This window comes from Stigmatopora nigra, chromosome 6 (genome assembly GCF_051989575.1).
Source record: "Stigmatopora nigra isolate UIUO_SnigA chromosome 6, RoL_Snig_1.1, whole genome shotgun sequence".
Classification (NCBI taxonomy): Eukaryota; Metazoa; Chordata; class Actinopteri; order Syngnathiformes; family Syngnathidae; genus Stigmatopora; species Stigmatopora nigra.
This window is the reverse complement of record NC_135513.1, coordinates 13236050-13260867: the sequence shown is the minus strand read 5'-3', so window position 1 is coordinate 13260867 and position 24818 is coordinate 13236050. Positions and strand designations below refer to the sequence as shown.

The 24818-nt window shown below is 37.5% G+C and overlaps 2 protein-coding genes across 7 annotated transcripts in view; one reads left to right on the top strand and one right to left on the bottom strand.

Moving 5' to 3' along the window:
* The window catches only part of LOC144198700 (CXXC-type zinc finger protein 4), a 70522-nt gene that overhangs the window by 43330 nt on the left and 2374 nt on the right, over nt 1-24818 (bottom strand). For 3 of the 6 annotated variants that reach the window (XM_077719849.1, XM_077719848.1, XM_077719847.1), the window contains 11 exons: nt 24465-24560; nt 23804-23868; nt 23688-23732; nt 23532-23585; nt 23149-23268; nt 22881-22967; nt 22455-22581; nt 22133-22260; nt 21980-22065; nt 21836-21905; nt 21698-21737 (listed from right to left, as the gene is read on the bottom strand). In XM_077719849.1, coding sequence (XP_077575975.1) covers nt 21698-21737; nt 21836-21905; nt 21980-22065; nt 22133-22260; nt 22455-22581; nt 22881-22967; nt 23149-23268; nt 23532-23585; nt 23688-23732; nt 23804-23868; nt 24465-24525 — 883 coding nt within the window. In that variant the 5' untranslated portion in view covers nt 24526-24560. Of the gene's footprint in view, nt 1-20889; nt 21120-21697; nt 21738-21835; nt 21906-21979; nt 22066-22132; nt 22261-22454; nt 22582-22880; nt 22968-23148; nt 23269-23531; nt 23586-23687; nt 23733-23803; nt 23869-24464; nt 24690-24818 lie in introns of those variants that run through there. The other 3 variants (XM_077719846.1, XM_077719845.1, XR_013326771.1) reach the window with 3 other exon arrangements.
* Nucleotides 190-20716, top strand: tet2 (tet methylcytosine dioxygenase 2). Its single transcript, XM_077719840.1, has 10 exons — nt 190-628; nt 11263-13961; nt 14035-14125; nt 14226-14319; nt 14411-14619; nt 15600-15750; nt 15833-15922; nt 16287-16424; nt 16498-16855; nt 16923-20716. Exons 2-10 carry the CDS (start codon nt 11306-11308, stop codon nt 18281-18283), a joined length of 5148 nt encoding a protein of 1715 aa, XP_077575966.1. The 5' UTR covers nt 190-628; nt 11263-11305; the 3' UTR covers nt 18284-20716.

The window sequence follows — 24818 nt, the reverse complement described above, 5'->3', positions numbered from 1 at the left end:
AAAAAAAATAAGCCGCTTGGTTTCCTCCCCAAAGAGGGGTGGAGACATTTTTCTTTCACCCTGCCACGGTTAGACAGTTAAAACCAGTGCAATATTTAACAAAATGTAAAGGGGGGGTGGAGTCCTATCCTGAATCCATTCCATTGCTTGAGGGTAGCCATCATAGTGTTCACTATTGTGTGCGTCTGAGAGAAGAAGAAAAAGAAGAGGAGGGCGCAAAAGGGGGGGAAAGAAAACCTGTCCCTTTGTGTGGGAAAGACTTAGCAGGAAAGTGATTTTGAAAGGACTATTTGAGTTTGCCGGGAAAGCTAGGATCTACCCTTTAACCCGCATTTTTCTGTCAACTCCATGTGATTGGACTGCCTTTAAAAACAACAAAAAAACAGCAGCGTCCTCCTTGTGGATTGTCGAACCCGGTAAAAAACAGCGACACCCACCCCAGCCGGCTTTTTTCTACCCGATGATGAGAAGAGACGTCAGACGGTTTTGCATGAATATTGATGTGGAGGATAGTGTGTTTTATAGAAGAACAGAAGGAGGCAAGATGGCTGCCCTTTAGGATTTTGTGGTAGGGGAGATCTAGACGGTTTGGTGGAATTTCTACAAAGTGGAGGGACTGCAAAAGAAGGTAAGGATTTGATTGAGATGGTTTATGATCTGCTTATGTTTCTTTCTAACTGATTTTTTTTCAATACTAGCTGTGTTTTTGAGAGATTTTGAGAGCCATGCTAGGTAGAGCTAACGTCCCCCCCCCCCACCAAACCCCCTGCCGCCGTTGAGTGTAATAAGGAGCGTATTTTAGATAAAGCTACTCCAACATGGCTGACGTATTTCTTTCTTGCTCTGCCAGCAGAATTTGAGAGACATTTTTTTGTCGTTTTTTGGTGTTTTCTGGATTGGGAATTTATGTTAGGGCATTTTTATTCTGGTTTTCCAGAAGAATGTTGCCACTCCTTCTTATCATTCCATTTAATTTTTAAATGTGCGAGTGTTTTTAGGCTATATGGAGACGATTTTGAATGAATTTTTAATGAAGCATTGCAGTTTGATGTTAAATTTAATGCAATAACTGTTTTTTTGTAGATTGCTTAATGCAATGATTGTTTGGTAGTCGATTTTTGCAGAATAAACTAGCTGGACTGCTATGTATGTTTTTAATCAGTTTTTTTGTGTTTTGAAAGACATTTTTTTAGCAAAGACGAGAGCAAGAATTTTTTTTTGGTGCGAACTGTAGTCGAGCAGATCAAAATGTTTTGACTAGAGGAAACTAGATCTAAATAAAACATGGTTTTAATAGAAAATCGAGATCTGACTCCATTGATGGTGAAAAAAACAAGCTTATTTGCTCAAAAATAGCAGTTTTTGAGCAAAAAATGGTTGGAAATTGGATTTTTTTCGTTAGTGCAAGAATACTTAGAAAAAACACGTAGAACTTCAAGTAAAATATTCCTTAATGGAGTCTCTAATGTAAGTTGGTAGCATAGTTCAAAGTAATAACAGTGTAACAAAGGTTTGTATAACAAGTGCAATTAGCAGTGAAAAGTCACAATAACATGTCAATTCGGATGCGTTAGGCCTTGACAGCAAACAGCTAATTAGTTGTTATTTTTTCTGCATTTACTACCTGCTACTTAATGATTACCATCTGAATAGCCCATTAGAATCTAACAGATCTTACTCAGGTTTGTGTATTGGACTTTGTGTATTCTACTTACTACAGTGATAATGTTGTTACAGTTTGCCTTAGGCAATGGATAACGCATACTTGCTTCAAGGTAGAATTTGATTGGACGCTTAACCTGGTCATTGAGATATTTGGCGGTGGAGACCATGCGAGGATCCGGATTGGACTTTTTCTGTTGTTTTTCGTTTTAACCAATGATTGGAGAGAAGATTTATAATAAGTACAAGTTCCAGATCTTATTTTCTGAGCCGCTTTATCCTCGTAAAGGGTGCTGGAGCCTATCTAGGCTGACTTTGGGCAAGATATGGGGACACCCGGAATTGGTGGGTAGCCAATCACATGCTACAACGAGACAAACAACCAATCACTGATATCTGAGGGCAATTTAGAGTGTCCAATCATTCTATCGTGCATTTATTTGGAATATGGGAAGAAACCAGAATCCCTGGAGAAAACCCACACAAAAATCCAAACCCAACACAGGTGTACCGACCTGGATTTGAACCCAAACCCCCTACTCTGTAACTGAAACTATAGTCAAGCAGGTCAAAATGTTTTAACTAGAATAAACTACATCTAAATAAAAAAATGTTTTTAATAGAAAATAGAGATCTACTACTTGATTTGACTTCATCGATGGTTGAAAAAAACAAGCATATTCACTCAAAAAATCAGTTTTTGAGTAAAAATGGTTGGAAATTCAATTTTTCGTTAGTGCAAGAATACTTACTACTACTAAAAACCCATAGAACTCTACAAAGGTGGACCGACCTGGATTTGAACCCAGATCCCCCACTCTTGAGCCTTACCCACAAACCACTCATCCACCAAACCGCCCAAAATTTCCAAATAAATAGTAAAAAAACCTCCCTAAAAAAAAAATTTCCTTCACCCCCAGCATACCCTTCTTCCATCCAATCTAAAAACGAACAACCCTATACCACCCTAATGGCGTCAATTGCCGCCAATTGCCATAAACAAATTAAATCCTATAGCTACTCCTCTCAGTATAAGATAACTATCCTTCCTTCCAGAGTATCTGCATTGCTGCTGTTACATCAGCATCTGTAGAAGCACCGATTGGCTTCATCGGCCCATTGGGGCCGACCGACTGAATGGGGGAAGGGCTTAAGTAGATCAATCACATTCACACGGCTTCTTGCGTCTATCCGCACCTTCAGATAAAGCCACGCCGTTAGATTGCGCCTTTGCCAAGGCTGTAGGTCGTCGCATTTATGTTACTCCCGGGGCAAAAGGACAATATCACCTTTTAGGGGGAAGAATGTCCAGTTACCATAGCGCACTACAACAATGTTAGCCACTTACAATACCCGAGCCCTAACCTTTGACCTTGCTCTGTCCAGCCCACGCATCATATTTCCAAGCTGGAGGTAGTTTGCGTAAATAACAACCAATGGGGGGGATTGGTCCAATGGAAGGAGAATGTTTTTGGACTGTGTTGTTTACTTGCTGGTTCGAGACTGAATGGTTCCCAGACACAAAATGGCGATTGAGTCAAGAGTTGTATTGATTTCTTTAGTATTGATTTTCCCTTTTGGGATACTGGAGAGAGGTTTTGTTATTAGGGGGAGGAGAGTCACAATGATATAAGACAGGGGTAGGGAAGTTGTGGCTCGGGAGCCATATGTGGCTCTTTGGATGAGTGAATTTGGGTCTTTGTTAAGCTGTGAGGTAAAATATGAAAATGGGTGATGACAGAACTGAGATATTAAATTTATTCTTCATTTTTTTTGCAGTAAACTCTTCTGGAACGCATTGATTAGCAACAGCATAAGAATATTTTAAAGAATATGTATTTTTTTTCACTTTAAAAGTGGTGAAATTACTAAAAAAATTGAAAAGGTACTCGTTAACATGTATGTATTTTGACTTTTAAATTCGTAGTATGGCTCATAAGGAATAACATTGGAAAATATGAATTGTTTATGGCTCAATGGGACAGAAAAATCCATAAACAATTCATATTTTATAATGTTATTTCTTGAGAGCCATTCTCCGAATCAAAAAGTAAAAATATATGAAAATGTATCATTTTTTTCTGTCATTTTACCACTTTTAAAGTCCAAAAAGTCTACGAATTCTATTGACAACATTGTTATGCTATTGCTAATCAATCAGTATGAGATTATGCATGCAGAAGACTAATAAAAAACTAAATTATGAGTAAAAAATGGTGCTAGAAGTAGTTTAACGCTAGTGTCGCTACCATTGTTGCATTCAAGACTCAGTTCTCTAACCACCCTTGCATATTCTACCTCTCAGGTTAGTTGAGAGCCATATGTACCCATTAAAAGAGCCATATATGGGCTCTCGAGCCATAGGTTCCCTACCCTTGGTGTAACAAGATAAACAACAAGTGAAACTTAATCGAGGTTTGAATTACGAGTAGAAAAAACCTCCGATCAGGATAATGTAGCATGCTAGAAGGGTTCTATTTGAACGTCGGGTTCGGAGTGGTTGATACCGACGTTGTAAGTAAATATCGATGTCTGAATTTCACCCGAGGGTTTGAGTCAGTGAGGGCAGTGACGGAAAAACTTCCTCCACACGAGTGCACGCACATGGCCGCTCTGTTTACAAACACTATCGTAGCAGCGTTCGCTAACGTGGCAAAAGCGCGGGGTTACGTAAGCATCCCGAATTAAACACCGTCGCTTGAATTCAAGAGTTTCGGCGCCGTCCCTAACGCATTTCCGCGATCTGGGATTCGGGTTTAAAGTACAGTTGCGCTATTTGTGTTTGCTAGGAAGACGGAAATGGAAATTTTTAGAATTTAAGTTAGCGCTAAGTAGTGTAAGCGTCTGGTATTGAACGTAAGACCTGTGGAAAAGACTAAATGAGATGTTTTTAGACCTAATTTGGCGAAAAATGATATCCGAAAATAGATCTAGAACACACCCTGTAAATAACTTGGCAAAATCCCAACGTAGTGATCTAAATAGCAGCATGTGTAGGCTGTTCTATACGGCTAGAAACTGTCATTGAAAGGTTAACAACCTAGTGCCCCCCTGTTGTTCCACACATGAAAGAAACTAAGAGACGAACGGGCCTAAATACTTTGAGAAACTGAAGCCAAAAAGCAAAGATTTTTAAAGCCTGAACCATTGACTACTACTGTCAATATGTTTAGTGTCCAGGTTTTCAAAGTAGAACCAATTTGATGCTATTTGATTTGGATTACTGAATACTACAATGATTACAATCACAAAGGAGTGATATTTAAAGGGTTAAAACTCCGTTTTGCTTAAGACTGGAAAGCCATCTTGCCACAATCAATGATCTACTTACATAGAAGTCTAAGGTGGTTAATACAGAAATGATTTCGACACTCTAAGAGTGCTCGTTTTAGTAGAATTATGACAGTTAAACATATTAACGGGGCTTAGCTGCAAGTTTTTCAGAGAATTAAATAGTGTGGTTTGACAAAAAATAACTAATGGGTCGAGTATGAGGCCTATTTAGAAAAAAAATCGCTAAACTGTGAGTTTTATGTTATTTTTTTCCAATTGCCTTCAGTTTACTGTTCAACTGAATTTCCTGTTTTTACTAAACCTGGTATGAAACTGGACAATGTTTCACAATATGCTTCTAAGTGTTTTACATTTATTTACATAAAGCATTAAAGCAAAAAAAAGTGGGTCAAAGTAGTTTAAATGAAATTAATTACAGCCTATATTTGCTTTAATTCGCTTTTTTTTAAACGGCAACCCAAATTAATTTTACGATCTTAATAATACTAAACATAATTGATAGTGTATATTTAATTGCATGTATATAAAACATTAAAAAGGCTATCCTGTAGTAAGTATATCTGCAGTAATGTTTCAACCAGATGGTCTTTAGCGCACTCATATAAGATGGTAACCATGACTACCATTCTGCCTGAAATAAATTAACTTTCCACTGTGCACAGTTCATCAAGTTGGTCAGATATATAGACTTTTGCATAGACAAAGAGATTTGGGGGGTAGGGGGGGCTATGTGTACGGGTAGAAGCAGCTGGGAAAGAAACTTGCTGAGTTGAGTTGATTTTTAGAGTTCACATGTGATGATACTTAATAAATAGAGCAAAATACTTCATGTTTAGGTTCATTTTTTGTGCAAAAAGTGTATAGTTCAAGTTAGTTTTTTGATATATTATTGGTTGGTTAGATTGAGAGGATTAAAAAGTGGAATTTGAAGAAAAAAAGACTGTTTAAACTAAGTTAATAGTGAATAAAGAGGTTCTAAGTAGTAGTAAATGATGTCAAATCTAGAGATTATTTTGCCTTCTCTGGAAAAAAAGCTATTTTCTACTATGTATCTTGTTATTATATCCTTCAATTGTCTTTAATAGTGAACAAATTTAAACGTCAACTTCCATTAAAGCTGTTGCCAGTTCAGCCAGTTCAACCGGTTCAAGCAGTTTAGCCTCACCCCTCAAAAGGCAGTAAAACTACTTGTCATTACTTCTCCGAATATTTCAGCAACAAAAATGAATGAATTATCATTCATAAGTCATTTAAAGAATATATATAGTAATAACTTTGCCCAAACTATCTATAAACAATGATTCCCAATCCAAACATCAAAATACTACAATTTAAGTAATAAAAACATGTTCAAATAACACGCGTAGATGTATTTTTCAGATTTTCTGCATAAGAATTACTTTCCCATACTCCATAATTCTCTATTTAACATCTTATTTAGCAAGATTTACTGTAACAGGAAAAAAACTACAACTACTATGGTAACTTATACTATACTATAACACAAATACTCATTAAAACAAAGTCTTTTTGTTCAACAGTTATAAGTGGTTACATATTTTTACTAAGATAGAATTAGTGGAGTAAAAGTGAAGAAAAAATATGTGTATTTAGTTACAGAAAACGTTAAAAAGGAGGACAAAGAATGTAAAAGAGGAATCTGTCTTTTCCAAGTCAACTGCATCTGCTCTGCATTAAACATAAAGAACAATGATGTTGGTATGGAGGGGGAGGAAGTACTCTAGGGAACAAATTACAAACAGAAGAGTATCTCAACTGTGTGTGTGACGACTAAGGTCATTTATTAACTTTATATTCTACTTTTAAAGAAGAAACTGGCATCTAAAAACTATAGATCAAGAACAGAATTTTCCCAAGTCTAGAATCATCAATTTTTCTAAAAAATGAACTTTCATGGCATAAAGTTTGAGATTACATCATGCTATCTATCACATGATCTCGATACTCTTTCATCACACTTAACTAGGAAACTAGAAATTGTGAGTGCAAAGTGATGTTTACTTCTTTGTGGCTTTCTATTTTAACTCTTGAAAGGCCAAACCACCAAAAGTTGACAGCAAATGAAAATTCCTTCAACTCTGAGCCTTTAATAATAAAATGACTACATCATTACAAATATAATTAGTAGCAAATCTATAGCATACCAAAATTATGCATTTTTACCATCACATAGCCAAAAAAAATCATGTTCACAACTTCTAGACCAAACTACGGCCTGTGGGCCACATCCGGCCCATTAGGCTTTTTAATCCGGCCCTCATATGTTGTCCAAATCATGTTTTTTTTGCCCCCAAGATGGCGCTGTCACACGGAAGCCAGTGGCAGTAGCTCTGTCCACTCTTATTTGTTTTTCGTGTTTTACAGCCCCTCTATGTTTTTTTAAATGACATTTTAATATTTCTTAATACATTTTTACTTGACTTTGTACTTAATACTTTTTACTTTAATAATGAGTGATGAGTATGTTAATACTTTAGTCCTTTTTTTCAGTTTATGTTTCATATGTACTGTTAACGGATGCACTTTTTTATATGTTATCGTATCTTCTGCTGACCCCGCCCATTTGTCACATTTTTAAAGTCAATATGGCCCCCGGGCCAAAAGTTTGCCCACCTCTGTTCTAGACCCTAAAAAATGAACAAATTACTACAAAATACCCCAAGAAAAGACTCCTTATCAACTAACCACTCATCATATAAATCATCCAATGCCAAAACAGTGCTTATTTCCATCCTACAAACTTACTTAAATGTGTCCTTTTAAAAGAAGCCTGTTCTATGTCTTTCAAAGCAAAAAAGTAAACATTTCTCTTCCTGTTTCCCAACAGAAAAATAAGTCATTGGTTAAAATACACAACATTTAAGCAACTTTCGTTTCCTAAAACAAACACGATTTGATTCATCTCCCTTTTTAAAAGCGACTCCATTAAAAGATTTCCTTAACTGGGTCATATTTAGAATCATTAAAGAGATAACCCGACACACACTGTAGCTTATTGTTTCTTAACAACTGTGGTAGGGGGTATCATATGTTCATACCAACAGTTATGAGTGAGCATGTGAGGTACATTTGGAAGCATTACAAGAATGAACCATGTGACCTAAAATCACAAGTGCGAGTAAGCAAGTTGGTGAGATCTAGAGTATGAATGAACGTCTGTCTTTACAAAGCCTGATGAGCAGTTGGACTAACAGTCGGGACAGATGAGACGAACTAGCACTTGTTAGTACGTATGTTCAAAAAAGAAAATGAAAAAAAAACAACATTAAAAAATTCACTGAAGTCTGAACAGTTGTGTTGAAATGTCTGGTTTAAAGTACATATATGCAAAAATGATTACACGGACTGTTGGTTAAGAGAGACCATCTGGCTGAAGGGATAAGCAAGAGAAGTGGGGGCAAAAAGAAGGGGAGAGATAAAGGTTTGCATAGTCAGCTAGAATGGCAAAGTTGTGTAAATGTTGTCATAGGTTGTGTGGTTTTTGCAGAGTTTCACTCTAAAGTTAGAGGAAGGATTTATTTTGGGATGTGAATAAGAATTCCATAGAAAGTTGTAGAGGACGACATAGTACTGGCACGAGAAAAATAAATAGAGTACAAGCTAACTGGAGGTACTTGAACAGTACGTTTGGGCTTCCACAATAGCATTGCATGATAACTGATACAAAAAGTTAAATATTTTTAAGGTATTTATGGTCTATGCCTGGTACAATTCGGTCTGACCGGCCCTTTGTAGCTCATTTATTAATTTATTTAGAATGATGTTATTATTTTTTAAACAAGGGTATAGAAAAAACAGTAGTTTGTCAGTTGTGTGATCAATTGCCAGCACTACTGCATTTTGCTCAATTGCCTAGCCACAATCACATTGGTTTTCTCCATTTCCAACCCATTTTGATTGAATAAACCTTTGTTAATTCACTCCTCTCATCAATGGTGGGAAGTAAGTTAACATTTTGGGCCAAAAATAAAATGGACTGGCCCATATGAGACCTAGTTGGCTCGTGAAAACCCAACTGAGTTTGACACTCTTGGTCTATGCTAAAAACTGCATCCAATGTATCTATAGTGCCAAGTATTTTGTTTTTAGCCTCACTTCCAAAGCTCTCAACCCGAATGATAGGAATTGGAGTAACCTAGCAGCTGTTGTGAGGGTAAATGTCACATGACAAGACCACCAAGACTTGTCAAAAAGACTATGCATTGACTATGGACACTCATATTTCACATTGCTTGTCTAGAGTGAAAATACAAAGCAAGACAACATGAGTAGTGAATGACTACTATGAAATCCTTAGACTGATTACACCATCCAATTAATTGGCCAATGTTATCCAAAACATAGTTTCTGTACAGGCAAAATGCCAGGCTTAAAAAGTGTATAACAACCTCATGTGTAATTACACACTGACTTCTACAGACAGGTTTAAAGCAAGTTGAGTCATATCAAATATATATAAATAAAAAACTACATTATTAGGAGAATAAAAACATGCTGCAAAGCAACGCAAAAGTACAAAAACCAAATGATAGTATTGTACTATTTATCAGATACTTCCAAAAAACGTCTACTGCTCATATATGAACATTTAGAGCCTGTAATAAAACATATTTATCTTAAATTGCACTGAAATTGGGCTATATTTCTGCATGCATTGTAATTGGATGTTTGTATGCATTTGTGCAAACAGGCCTACATTGAACTGGAATCTCTGGCTTTGTCCTAGGTTCACAAAGATTATTTTTTGTTGTTGTCAGAGTGGGTGTACCCAACTGTGACGAGCTGCTTGGCTCCGCTTGGTGTTTAGTAAACCCTGGAGAGTCCTACAGGAATGGAGTTACACTCAAAAAGCAGTCTAGCGTTAGTTAACCTCTTGACTTGAGTTGCTGATTTACAGGGTCATCCGAGAAAACAAAGGGGATGTCAGAAAAAGGATTGGGGAAGAGCTTTTCATTAAATAAACTCATTGCAATGTTTTAAAAGGAAAGAAAATAGTGGTAATGTCAATCAAAATGTTTTACTTGACAGTTCAGAAGCATTCAAATAAGTCTGGAATTGTAATTATGGCTATATGTCTTGAGTTTAATACTTAAAGTCAATTATTGACAATTTATGCCTCTTACCATATTGCTAGAGTTCACTAAATTCATATCATATGATCACTACTATAAGTTAATTGATTCTACATACTGTGTTAAAGCCTATTCAGTAATAAAAAGGTCAAACTGTAGCTAAAGCACATAAAAAGGGAAACTAAGACCCCCCAAGCGTTGGACCAAAAGTCTTTCTTTTGGGTTTGCTACCTACCCCCCCCCCCCCCATTTGAGACTCTACAAACGGCCAGTCATGCTTTGTTTCTGTCAGTCAAAGACGCTGGAAGACACTTGCTTGACTCGTTAGTGAAGTAAGATCAAGTAGCTTAATTATGGAGCACCATGGGACTGAAGAATAGCCAGTGACCAAAACAATGAAGCAATTGTATCGGTTCGCTCAGTAGAGTTAATGGTTTCGACTGTTGCCATTCCTAGAGTAGATCAAATATGCCAAAATGGGTATATTTTTTTGAAATTATTATCAAGATTATCTCAACCTAAACACTCGATTAATTTTTTGTAAGGATCGTTAAGTTGCAATACACGACCTACCGTATTTTCACGACTATAAGGTGCACTGCATTATAAGGCGCACCCTCAATGAATGACAATTTTTTTCCATATATAAGGCGCACTGTATTATAAGGCGCACGGTCTATTTTGGAGAAAATTTAAGACTTAAGTGTGCCTTATAGTCGTGAAAATACGGTAATTGCTATTGACTTCCAGGTATGAAGCACTCACTACTTTACAGTCACCTCTAGAGCCAGCCATTGTTGATGTTTTGGATTTTTTTGTATAAAATCTTGCAGTGGGGGAGGAGCTATATGATGGAAGATTTTGTAAACTAAGATGGCATCTGCATATTTAACAGTATTGTTTCAGTTCAGGTGTTTGTGTTTTTTTAATATCCGACAGTGGTGTTTTTTTGTTTTTGGTTTTCTGTTTTGTTCTATATATAAGGCGCACTGTCTATTTTGGAGAAAATTTAAGACTTTTAAGTGCGCCTTATAGTGGTGAAAATACGGTAAATCTTTTTAAAAGTCTGAACCTGAAAAAGGATGCTAATTTCTTAGAATCGTACTATAAACTCATGATAAGGTTGAAGCATATCAGATTAAAAAAACAGCTCTGTGTAAAGAAAATCCTTCCAGGGTTGCTAATAATGTTTCTTTTCAACTTTATTTTGTAGGACGCAGAGAGGGCAGCCTGTGAATGGACCCTCAGCAGGCCAGATGGAAACAGACCAGACCAGACATGAGACGGAAGAAAGTTTAACGCTTAAGAAAATCGGCTCATCCTGCAACATCTCCAACAAACTCCAGAATGGCGGAAGTTTTATAGAAGGAGATACTCATCAAATTTCTGGTGATACAAACTGGAATAACTACAAACCTAGTACAGGTGGCAACTCCATGAAGAGACAAAATGAAACTTGTGATGACTCTGGATCATTACAAGGGCTATTGGATCAAGGGTCCTTTATAATGAATGGAGATTTCAAACATGCACTCACTGAACAACCATTCTTGGTCAACCAGAATAAAAAATTTAAAGTGGATTCCGAGATTTCCGAATTGACTAAAAATACAGCATATGAGTGCAATACTCCTCCAGAAACAAAATTAGGAAACGGGAATTGCACGATTCCTAACGGAGATCATTTTCCTCTACAGAGAAATAAACAAGTCTCAATGAATGGTGCCTCAACAATTGAAAGTACACCAGGTGATCTTTTAGAGAAAACATTATCTCAATATTACCCTGAGCAAGTATCAATTGCACCACAAAGATCCGGGTCAGAAGATGCTATGAATTGTTCTCTAACAAGTAAACTTCCCAGTGAAGAACTCGTACCTTCGACTTTGCCTAACGATTTTTCCCATTCTGCTCAGACGCTTGAAAACCAATCACGGCAACCTGGAACATCTAGTACTACGGAAGGCCTCGATAATTTTAACTATGTAGTGAATGGTTACTTGAACAATCATGAAACAGAATACCAGCATGAAAAACAAGAGCACCAACAGCTGCCTCCATCTTGCTCCAGTCATGAAGAATCTCACGTACAGCTAAGTAGCATGGTGCTATCATCAAACTCCTTGCAACAACATAAAAACAACTTAAGGTGCTATCCAAATAACTCAAATCCTCAACAAGAATATCAGAATTCCTCCCAGAATTTTGATCTCAACATGTTTAAGGACCTCAACACTCCGAACATACTAGAAAAATATGAACCATCACCTAACTCTGGACTACAGAACACTGTAGTGTCTGGTCATGGTCCTCAATTTGGGATTCAACCCAATACATCGCAACAAAAAGTTGGAGACATACATGGAGTTGACAACAGGGCTTTTAAGGGACCTAATTCAATGCAGTCAATTCAGGTTGGATTAGGAACCAGTGTGGCGGATAATGTAAGCCAGCAAACAGACAACTTGTTGTGTTCGACCCTGCAACAGGGCAGCTGGATGGAACAGAACCCTGCAAAGCAACAGACACGATTGTCATTCCAAGCAGAGCAGGAAAAGGAGGGGTTGTCTACCAAGGCGGTGTTGTCAGACCAACAGAGACACAGCCTCCAGGTCCAAGGTCAGAATATGGAGGCACAGTCTATGCAAAAGTTTGAGCAACCTGGAATGTTCAAAGAAAACATTCTGGGGTCTAACACCATACAGGACCAACAACGGAATCTACACGGCCATACAGTCCCAAACAACAATGATCCAGAATGGCAGCAATCTAATTGTAATGCGAGTTTAATTCAGAAAAAGCACGATCCTCAGAGTGGGGGTCATTACCCCAGCACTGTGCAGTCTAAGCACTTACATGACAACCCTGAACGGCAGGATACAATGTCACCCAAGTTTCTTACAGCACAGCAACAGCAGCACTGTAATCTTCCACGGCCACTATCCCACCCACCACAATTTGAAGAACAGCAACTAAAATCTCCTATTTACAGACCTCATAGTCAACCACAGCCATGTCATATTCAACTTAACCAACAGCCTAGAAACAACTCTCTTCAACCCAACAGTAACGCTTGCTACAAAAACACAACGGACATTCAGCTCCAACGTCAAAAATCATTTTCCCCAAACAGCGTTGATTCCAAACTGTTTCAAAATCACTTACCCAATAGCTGCAACTTTCCAAAAAATATGGACTTCCCACATACCTCTACACAGTCACAAACATATTTGCAACAAGGTGCAATAAACAAACAGATCCCAACACTTATGTATCCTAAAACAGAACACCAAATGAACGCATGTTCTCAGCTCCAAAGGGGATCTCATTTGGGTCTGCCAATTCCTCAAGGAGACCACCAAAGACACGAAGCCCTACGCATGCATTTGTTACAAAAAGATCGACAGGGGCCTCCCCATTCTACACAAAACACTCGGGATAACAAACATGGCCTGGCGAAGATAAAAATCGAAAATGAACCCCGATTTACTACACCCGGATCACAACAGAATCTGGGTGGGCTACAAATCAAGCAGGAGAATCAAGAGTCTACCTGTGAGACCATAAGGCAAAATAACATACTAGCTTCAATGGAACAAAGTCTAAAACAGTACCAACTGTCACCCGTCTTTGAGAAAAAATCCATCGTGTTTAATTCGAATAAAGTCAAAGTAGAATCCACTGGGCCTGTTACCATCCTATCAACCAACGCTGATCTATGTAAAGTAGAACCACCTGGAGTTCCTATGCCCACAATGACTTATAAAAGAACACCGGACTCAACACCCAAGAAAGAACAACTCCTACAGAGATTCATGGATTCTCCTATGAAGTTACTGGATACCCCTATAAAAAATCTCCTTGATACACCAATTAAAACACAATATGAGATTCCATCCTGCCACTGTGTCGGTAAGTCCTGTATTCTTGTTATCACAACAGATGAAGTCCTATTTAAGTTCTAAAAGATTTTATCGTTATTTAGAACAAATCAGTGAGAAGGATGAAGGTCCGTACTACACTCACCTTGGATCAGCACCTACAGTTCCTGGTATACGTGAGGAAATGGAGAGAAGGTACCAAACCCTTTAGCAGTGGACTATGATGTGGACTATGATGTATGATTATAGGGTGTTGTTTTGATTTTAAGTTCTATATAACTTGTTTTATCTCAAGGTCTGGTTTAAATGGGCGATCTATCAGGATAGAGAAAGTGGTGTACACCGGGAAGGAAGGGAAAAGTACACAGGGGTGCCCGATTGCAAAATGGGTAGGTAGTACTTTGTGTTTTTGTGTCAATCTGAGTTCTACATAAAAAATTATGTAAAATATATACATTTTTGTATTCGGAAACATTTTAGGTGATCCGCCGATCCAGCGTAGAAGAAAAGCTATTGGTGTTGGTTCGAGAACGTACTGGACATAAATGTAACGCGGCCTGCATAATCGTTGCAATCCTAGTTTGGGAGGGAATTCAACCCAGCCTAGCTGACCAGCTCTACCTTGAGCTAAGTGAAACGCTAACAAAGCACGGAGCCCTCACCCAAAGAAGATGTGCTCTTAACGAAGAGTGAGTTGACAGAAAAGTAGACATTAAACCACATTGCGGGTGTGTCAAAAGTCAGTCAACCTATTGTTGACCTCTCTTGCAGTTTAAAGCAAATTATTATCTTGCTAGGGTTTACCAATTGACATGGATAAATCTAAAAATACATTCGTACCAATGCTTTCAGTCTCTCACAGCAGTTCAGTCCAAATTAACAAGCCAATCCAAGGAAAGTTTCCCAAAACAGGAGCTTGTATATTGACATAGCAAACAGAAGTAATCCAGCTACTGCCACCACCTAAAGATACTTACTTCTTACAGTGAGAGTTTATGATGCAAAGCCAAGAAAAGCCTCCAGATTGCTAAATCATGACTTAGTGTCAAGCAAAGTAATAACAACATAATGACAACTCCAGAAAGTAGTAAGGACCCAAATTAGGTTGTTGGCATCATTATTAAAAGCTGTTTCATGGAAAGTTGTATATTTTCCCCAAAACATGGGCTGAATAGAGTTTTTGTTGAAGTACAGTTTCTGTGGAGTACTTTAGATATACTTTCCTGGCATTGTAAGAACGGCTTCTCTTTAAGTTTGCTTGGCATTTTTTGTGTATTCATGAACAGATTCTGCTTCAAGAAACTAGCCATGGCTAAATATAAATTGTACTATGCTTTAGGAGACGTGTCAGAGCCATTAAACCGTTTAAATTGCTACTGGACTGCAGCCAGGGATGGAAAACCTTCATGCTAGGCAGCAATAACTTGCAAGATTGCTCAATGAAAATTGACGAACCATGGGCAACGATTTCATATGCTTGCAAAAAACTGCAAAGTCTCATGGTTGATGGCCTCAAGTGTGTCAGAATGATATAATATATTGTGACTTTTGGAGCACTCTGTATTCCCAAATATGCTGTTATCTTTGAAATCCAACTCGTTTCCAATTTAGCTTGCACTACACAAAGGTCATCAGTATACAAACCATAAACGTTCTTGATCCCTTTCAGGAGAACCTGTGCATGTCAGGGATTAAATCCAGATGCATGTGGGGCTTCATTCTCCTTTGGATGCTCATGGAGCATGTACTACAACGGCTGCAAATTTGCCAGGAGTAAAATTCCAAGAAAATTCAAACTACAAGGAGACGATGTCAGAGAGGTATCCACTGCTACTATTAGTCCCATTACAACAATACATTTAAAACATCATTAGAATAATACTGTAAATGTTTGTCTTTCAGGAAGAGCGACTGGAGAAGAACTTTCAACATTTGGCTACTCTACTCGGCCCCTTGTACAAAATCATGGCACCTGAAGCTTATGGAAACCAGGTGAGGACATATGCTAGTGTAAAGCCTTTGTATGAATAAAGGATTATCTATAGCAGTGGTCTCAAACCGGTCCTCAAAGGGCCGCAGTGGGTGCAGGTTTTCATTCCAACTCAACAAGGATATCTTTTGCAAATGCAATCAGTTAATTAGTCAGGTGCTACTTATTTTAAAGACACCTGATTGGTTAAGGCACTGGATCGGTTGGAACAAAAACCAGGACCCACTGCAGCCTGATGTGGAACCGGTTTGAGACCACTGATCTATAGAAACACCAGAGGACGGAAGTTTTGTCTTATCAAAAACATAGTGAACAACAAAATCTTCCAGGTACCTTATCGAATTAAACGAGTTTTGATGTTAACAGGTGGAACATGAGCAGAGAGCCCCCGATTGTCGTCTGGGTGTTCGGGAAGGTCGACCTTTCTCTGGAGTTACAGCTTGTCTGGATTTCTGTGCTCATGCTCATAGAGATGTCCACAACATGCAAGGAGGAAGCACTGTGGTAAGGAAATCTTTTGTCTTTTGTTAAACAGACTATTTTTGTGGTATCCTCAAGAATTAACCGGTCTCCACAGGTATGCACATTAACAAGGGAAGACAACAGAGAGATTGGAAAGATACCAGAGGATGAACAGCTCCACGTACTGCCTCTCTATAAGGTTGCCAACACAGATGAGTTCGGCAGCGAGGAAGGTCAACAGGAAAAAATCCGATCGGGTGCCATTCAAGCCCTCAGTGCCTTCCGCCGCCAAGTACGGATGCTCTCCGAGCCTGCCAAGTCTTGTCGCCAGAAGAAGTTAGAGTCCAAGAAGGCTAATGCCTTGAAAAACAGCCTAGCAGCAGATCACTCTCATGACAAGGGCGAGAAAGTGACCCCATCTAAGATGAAAGCTGGGCATGTTGAAAACATCACTCTGAGTACACCCGTGCCAGGTAAAAAAACGATTTACGCGGGTAATTGCTGACTTTGATCATTAATGTGTTATCTGTTGACTGTCAGGCTTTATTCCAGGTGCTATTGGACATCGGAATCAACTCACGGATCCGCTCGGAGCTCATTCTCAGCATGTGCAACATCAACATCACGAGAACGTTATTACCTCCTACGCCGGTGCAAACAACCCTGCCAAATACCCGTTTCATGGACATCCCGGATCTTTCCCAAGCACTTCAACCCCAGGAGGCATGTTTCCCCATCAATCTCCGACACCAGAAGGCCATTCCCCATTCTCTGTCCGAGGTCCTAACCCCTTCATAGACGGACCTAAACGTTCTTACCCTGGGTACCAATGTAATGGCGGTATGCCTCTTGAAAACTACCATCCTTACTACGCTTCGAACCAAAAGCCAATGGATATGTATCAACAACAACGACAAGTATTTTACCCAGAGCAGAAGTATGCAGCACATCAGCGTTACGAGGTCAATTACCCACCAAATTACGCTGATCCAGGTTTACAAGTCAATGGCTACAACCCATGTAACGTGAGACCGGTTCACCCTACGAGAGTTTTCGGTCCTTCTGGTCCTAACGGAGCCACGGATCCTCATTTTCTGGACCCCCTTTCAAGAGGGCCGGCCAACCACAGAGTTCGAGACGTCACACCCGCAGGGGGTAGCGGCAATCAATTCGGTAGACCACCGAATCCGTATATGGGGAATCATCCTCAAATGTTCCCTCCTGGCCAGCAATCGTACCATATGCAAATGAAGCAAGAAATGGGTTTTGCTAACCCGCAGATTCTTGGTGCTCAGTTAAGTGGCGGATACTTAAACCCAGAAACACAAACTGGATTAGGTCTGTTAAACGGTAATCCCATGTTAACTGGCGTTAAACAAGAACCAGGAATTACACAAACCCCTCCAACCCCGCCAAAACCCGAAATCTGGTCAGACAACGAGCACAACTTCTTAGACCCTGACATCGGTGGAGTAGCAGTAGCACCTAGCCACGGCTCAGTCCTCATCGAATGTGCTAAACGGGAACTCCATGCTACAACACCTCTGAAAAACCCAGACCGCCATCACCCTACACGTATATCCTTAGTCTTCTACCAGCACAAAAATATGAACGAGGCAAAGCATGGGCTGGCTATGTGGGAAGCAAAAGTGGCGGAGAAGGCTCGGGAAAAGGAGGAAGACGCTGAGAGGAATGGCGGTGAAGGGACGCCAAGTAAGGGTAACAAAAGGGGGACGAAACGAGAACATACAGAACCGTCAGAATCTCTTGGGGAACCTCCTTATAAACGTTTTATTAAGGCACTCATTGAGGGTTCCTTATCATGCACAACCAATACCTACGTCAGTACATCTCCGTATGCCTTCACTAAGGTGACAGGACCTTATAGTCACTTTGCGTAAATACCCTCAATAAGAAAAATAATCCTATAAGAAGGTGCTTTTTATTTATGCTAAAACCACCCACAGCACTCCTAACCTGTTCAGGTCTTTTTCCACTTTTAACAACTGAGCTTTACTTGTTGATCTTGCTACTATGGATGTATTTATTTAGTTTTGCAGCTTTGCAAGATTATACACTGTTAAAACTATCTGGTGCTCTCAATTGTAAACAAATTTATTTTTTTTTGTTAGGTTTACTGGAAAGAAATGTTAATTTTGGGTGGATTTATTTACCATGTTAAACACGTCTACTTGATGTGGAATCAAGAGTTTAAGGTGCTAAATATTGTCTTATTTAAGTGTTTTTTTTGTTACGAAAGGTGGTATAATTTAACAGAAATGACAATTTGTGATATTTTAGCAGAAAATAATGGGATTTATCTCGATGTGTGTCAAGCAATTCTTGATTGGACAAAATAATCGGGATTGTTTCAAAAAATAATTTATAAAATCGACAATTCCAGGACTATTCAGTAAAAAAAAATCATCAAATGTTTTAAAATTCTTGCAAAAAATGTCGGTGCTTTTTTCGCTACTTATATTCTATACATTGAGCCATTCAAATGGTGCATTTTTAACATTTAAAAGAAAAAACATTTTCTTATCCAAGGTTTTCCAGCAAAAATATTCCTTTCGGCAGGATTCACCAAAAATCGAGTCGAATTGTGAAAAATAAAATGTAGTTTTAATGTCTGTGGTGCTTAGTTGACGTGATTTTTTTTATACACTGAGGAGCATGAGGCAGGATTAGCTAGAGCGCCACCTTCAGAGGGCAGCTGGCTTTACTGGGGATTAATTTGATTATTGTATTTTAAGTGTAAAATTTAAAAAAATAAAATAAAAAAAGGGGGTAAGATGTGTACAGTAAGTTAAATTCCCTTTCTGGAATTACTGTAATGAACTGTGTTTTGTTGTAAAGAATGACAAAAAAATGCTAATTAATTCCTGATTAATTTTTGTGTTTTAATGGATTTTTGTTTCATAGGGTGCTATTGAATCTGTTAAAAATATACAATGTGAGAAAAAGGCTGTTAAGTCATGTATAGTACCAACCAGTTGTATACCTCAAAAAAACCCAGTTTGGCAATAGGAAAATATATAAATATATATATTTCTTTGTTTGAATATTTTTTGGTTACAGTTTAACTGCATGCCACCTAAAAGGTGGGAAAAGTTAATCTCATTACTTTTGTACCTACCTGCTTAGAAAAAAAAGAATTTTTAATGTTACTGTAAAAAAATCAGGGACATTTAAAAAAGAAAAAAATGTACATTATTGCCGGCATTTCTCGTTGTTTTCTTCATTCAGGGATTTGCATTTTTTGTGTCCCCGGTTCAAGTTTTCTTTAAAAAAGTCACACAAATTTTCGGATTAAAAAAAAGTACTCCAGTATATTTTAAATCATTTTTTTTTGCTATTAAGGTGGTGATTTTTTTTAAATGAATACAACGTATGTGCACTGATGTGACTAAAGGGAAAGTATGATATTGAATAATTAAGTTTTTTAATTTTTTTTGTTTTTTTTAGGCAAAACGGTGCCTATGTATAGCTCAATTAATTTATAACCACTAAGCAATTGTATGATTTCACTTCTTTATTTTTGAATTAATATGATATATAGATATATATATCATAATGACTGTAACGTGATAGTAACAATTCCCCCCTGTTTAACAAATTCATTTTGTGAAAGCACTTCAAAACATTTTTTCAGGAAAACACAAAAAGATTTTATGTAATAAAGTACAAAAATGTTCTATTTAAAAAAACAGGGTGTAAATGAGTTTGTCACATTGTAAAGTTCATATCAATAATGACATTTTTCCAGAACATAATGTAAAATACTTGTTCAAGTTGACCGATAAAGATCAAATCTCAAAAAGTACATCACTATATTTTCCAGGAAACGTTTTTTTTGTAAATAGTAAGTAGCTCACTGTCAAAAAACACCATGTTTACGGCTACATTTTGAATTTCTATTTTTTTGCGTTTGTAAAATTCAGAGTGATAATCTGTTGATTGTACAGATCCCAGCGACAGTAGCAAAGGTTGTGGAAACTTTTAGCAGGTAAAAATACAACAAAAAACACAAAAAAAAGCCATACTTGAAGTTTCTAAGTCAGCATTACTTGAATGACTTTCTGGTTATTATTATAACAAGAGTACTACAAGTACTTTGCTCAAACAAATAGCGGTTCATATTTTTTACTTTTTTTGTTTATCAGGCAGATTATCAACAAAAAAATGAGGATTCCAAATTGGTATTAAACTGTAAGAAATGTAATGTACTGGATGCAGTTAATTTTGAAAAGTTGTTTTATCATTTGCTAATATTGCCAAGATGTGGGTGTTTTTTTTTCTTCCTCCAATAAATTTATATTTATTTAAAACAATTTGACTTGTGAAAAAAAACATCAGTTTTACCATTTTATGTAGAAATGTTTGTTTGTATTGTTGCATTTTTACCATCCATTCACACATGGCTCATTACATAAATTATGTAAAGTAGGATTTACAGTAAAATGCAAAATAAAATAAACACTTTTTTGATTAATGCTGATGGATGATTACAAGAAAAGGTAACCGACACTGCTGTCAAAATATTTCATCCATGATTCGACTCGACAAACAGCTTTTTTAGTTTATGTAAAAATAAAACATGACAGTGCCGCCATACTACTAGTAAAAGGCTATTTGGAACTAAATGTACACAAACAGGACTTTTTGAACCCCGTGACGAGTGTTCATGGTGTCTTATTGCTTTCCAAATCACTCAGACAAAGTGCCACTTGTCCACTGGACAGACAAAAATATTGAAAGGCATTACATCGGGGGGTGCTCGGACGTTTGGTCGCCGGTCTTTTCGTCGCCGGTCTTTTGGTCCCTTTTGGTCACCGGTCAAATGGTGACAGTTTACTGTTGAAACCAGCTCTCAAAATTATACTCATGAGAGAGTTTAATGTCTAAATACTGTTTAATATCTAAATACTGTTTAATATCTAAGTAGTGTTTAATATCTAAATACTGTTTAATATCTAAATACTGTTTAATATCTAAGTACTGTTTAATGTCTAAGTACTGTTTAATATCTAAATAATGTTTAATATCTAAGTACTGTTTAATATCCAAGTACTGTTTAATGTGTAAGTACTGTTTAAATATCTAAGTACTGTTTAATATCTAATTACTGTTGAAACCAGCTCTCAAAATTATATTCATGAGAGTTTAATATCTAAGTACTGTTTAATATCTAAGTACATTTGACCGGCGACCAAAAGGGACCAAAAGACCGGCGACCAAACGTCCGGCGACCAAACGTCCGGTCAGGCATTGGGGAAAGGTGCAAACAAGGCCTCAAATAAAATCAAACTTACCTTCGGATGGAAGACTCTGTTTGCAACCAAAAGGAGGGGCCTGTGCCCAAAAAAATAACATTTAATAAATAACCCTAATCTCGAATTTGCCATTATTTTGGGAGTAATTACTAATAAGAAACATATATAAAGTCTCACCGATGCAATCAAATCTTTAGCCTCTTTGTCTGAGCATTTAAACGGACTGTCACAGCATGATACATTTTTACTGAAAGTCAAAACCAATTTTCATTTTCATCACTTCCACAAAAAAAAAATGGAGTTAAATCTTTCAAATCTTACCAGTCAATCCCGTCATTCTTTGTTTTATCCTGCACTAGTGCCCTCCAGTGCTCATGTGTGGATTTGATCATCTCCAATGCAAAATCCTGAAAATTAAAAAAACATTCAACACATAGTTTCTTCTAATTGGGCAATTTAAAGTGATTGTCATACCTTATTTTGAAATTGAGCATTGAATCCAAACTGGTTCTCAGGCTTGCCATCTGGAATTTTATATTTTCTGAACCAATCGACAGTAGCCTCTAAATGACCAGGTCGGCTCTTTCGTACATCATCTATGTCTATGAAAAAAAGAACATTAAAATAATGTACTGGAATTTCTCACGTATAAGCATTCATAGACGTCAACATAAATTTTGTTTACCGTTTTATATGCTTATCTTTTTTGACCTTTAAGAATTGCTTTTTGACTGCATCAAAGACCCTAAAAATCTGACTTGAACACAAGTGAGAACCAACCATCGAAAAGACTCACCATTTAAATTTTTGGCATCGGGGTCCTCGGCATTGATAGCAATGACCTTCCAGTCCATTTCTCCTTCATCAATCATTGCCAAAATTCCTAGTACCTTCACTTGGATTACCTGACCAGTAGTGCACACCTAAAGGACAATATAACAAATATGATATCAGCCAAGCTATTATCTAAATATACTGTATTTTCACGACTATAAGGCGCACTTAAAAGTCTTAAATTTTCTCCAAAATACACAGGGAACCTTATTATCCATTGTGCTTTATATATGGAAAAAAAATTAAAATGTGTCATTCATTTTGGGTGCGCCTTATAATGCGCCTTTAAATGCATTGCACGGTATAGCTGTGAAAATATGGTATTTTTTTTGCAAATAAAAATGAAATGCCACATTATCACATTATTTTTTAGTTAAATATTCCTTACCTGCATACCGATGTCACAAACGTCGATTGGATCGTTATCGCCGCAGCATTTTGTTTCCGAATCCACATGGTTGGGATCCTCCCATGTCTTTCCACATGATTGGTGGAAAGAAATTGAAGAATTATTGGCCAAAGAACTGAATTATGTGTATTATATTATATAAAATTTAGTTAATTCCACAGAATCCTATGTTAATAAATGGCATGTATTTTCTTAGTTAACAATAGTATGACATTCTAATGACAATAAAAAGGGGAGTGAACCTTACCTGTGGGATGGCGCCGTAGTTCCAAATGTAACCTTTATGAGGAAATATGTTGGCAACATATCGTAGCTTGCCTTTCTTTACATCTTGCTTAATAGGGTTAAGCGGTTCCTTTGTTGCTATCTGGAAATGTTTGAAATGTGTGTATTTGCGTGTACTTTCTGTTTTTGCTAGACCCCGCCTCCAACGCACAAACATGAGGGCAGTTTTCCATGAAAATTTGAGGCTAGATCAAGTTTCGGAAGAGTAAGAGATACGAAATTTTGGTTTCGTTCCTTCTAAGTGAACATTTATTTATAAACAACATTCTTAATTTAGTTTTCAGGAACGTGAACTTTGAAAAAATCCTTACCTTGTCATGAAATTTCATTTAAATCTCGACATACCTCCATTTTAGCGTTCGACCAACGCGGCACTTCCACCACCATGTTAAAGAGCACCTGGAAATATAGAATATTTTAATATTTTTAATATTATTTGAGTATTGCAATGTATTCTATGCTTAGATGAATTTGTAAAAGTCCAATACTGATCAAACATACCTCACTGTTGTTCCTCTTGGCCTTTTTTGCAGGTAAATCAACACTCTAACATGAAAAAATAATTTAAATCCAGTAAAAAACAGCATTTTGATTGTATTCAAAAATTATAATGTTACCTTTTCTCCTTTGGCTATAAGAGGAATATCATGGAAAGGAGAAATGTAGTTTCCATTGACATTTTCTAGGACAAAAAGAGTGACATTTAAAAAATATAATGTTATTTTGTGGTATTACACTAAATTTGACCAAAATTTGTTATGGTAAGAATCAGTACAACATTGATTTCTGGCCAAATTTAAGGTTTTAGTACCATATTAAACATTTTGGTAATTTTCTCAGATGCTAAGTGGTTTTGCATGTCGGCCTAACAGTTCTGGGGCCTTGGGTTTGAATCCAGGTCAGTCCACCTGTGTGGAGTTTGCATGATCTGCCCGTACCTGTGCAGGTTTTCTCCGGGTACTCCAGTTTCATCCCAAAACATGCTAGCTATGCTAGTTGTTAGAATACTGCATATTGTCCTCTAGCTATGATTGATTATCTGTCTCCTAGTAGTGACCTGCAATTGGCTAGCCTACAATTCAGTGGTGCCCATAGTTGGCTGGGATAGGCTCCAGCACCCCCTGGAGTTTGATCATCCCTGGTATAATGGATCTTTTAATGATGACGTTATTAAAAATGACAAACAATATTCTTGATCCAGCGTTTCATAACCCGTTAGCAGGTACAACGAGGGTGGAAGGGGTCCATGGTTAAGTACTACAAGGGTTTTGTACTTACTAAAATAAATCCGGTAATCAGGTGTGTTTGGACTTCCTCTCTCTTCGGTTTGATAGTGCATCGTTTTTCTCAACGTGTGCAAATGCGGGATGGCGGCTGCACGAGAGAGTAGTTTGTTTTTAAAGACTGGAAAGTGACCGAAAAGATTCCGGAAGACGTAAGCGTGGGTCTGAAATAACGGGGAAAGTCGCATGGCTGCTTTCGATCTCACAAACACTTCCGGCTTTCAGATTCTTGATAGTGTGGGAATATCACTTCCGGTACGTGACCCAAAAAAATAAAAGGGTTCTCGTTTCTTTGACGTGACATTGTGTTTACAAACGCTTATGTATTTTAGTCATAATGACAACATGC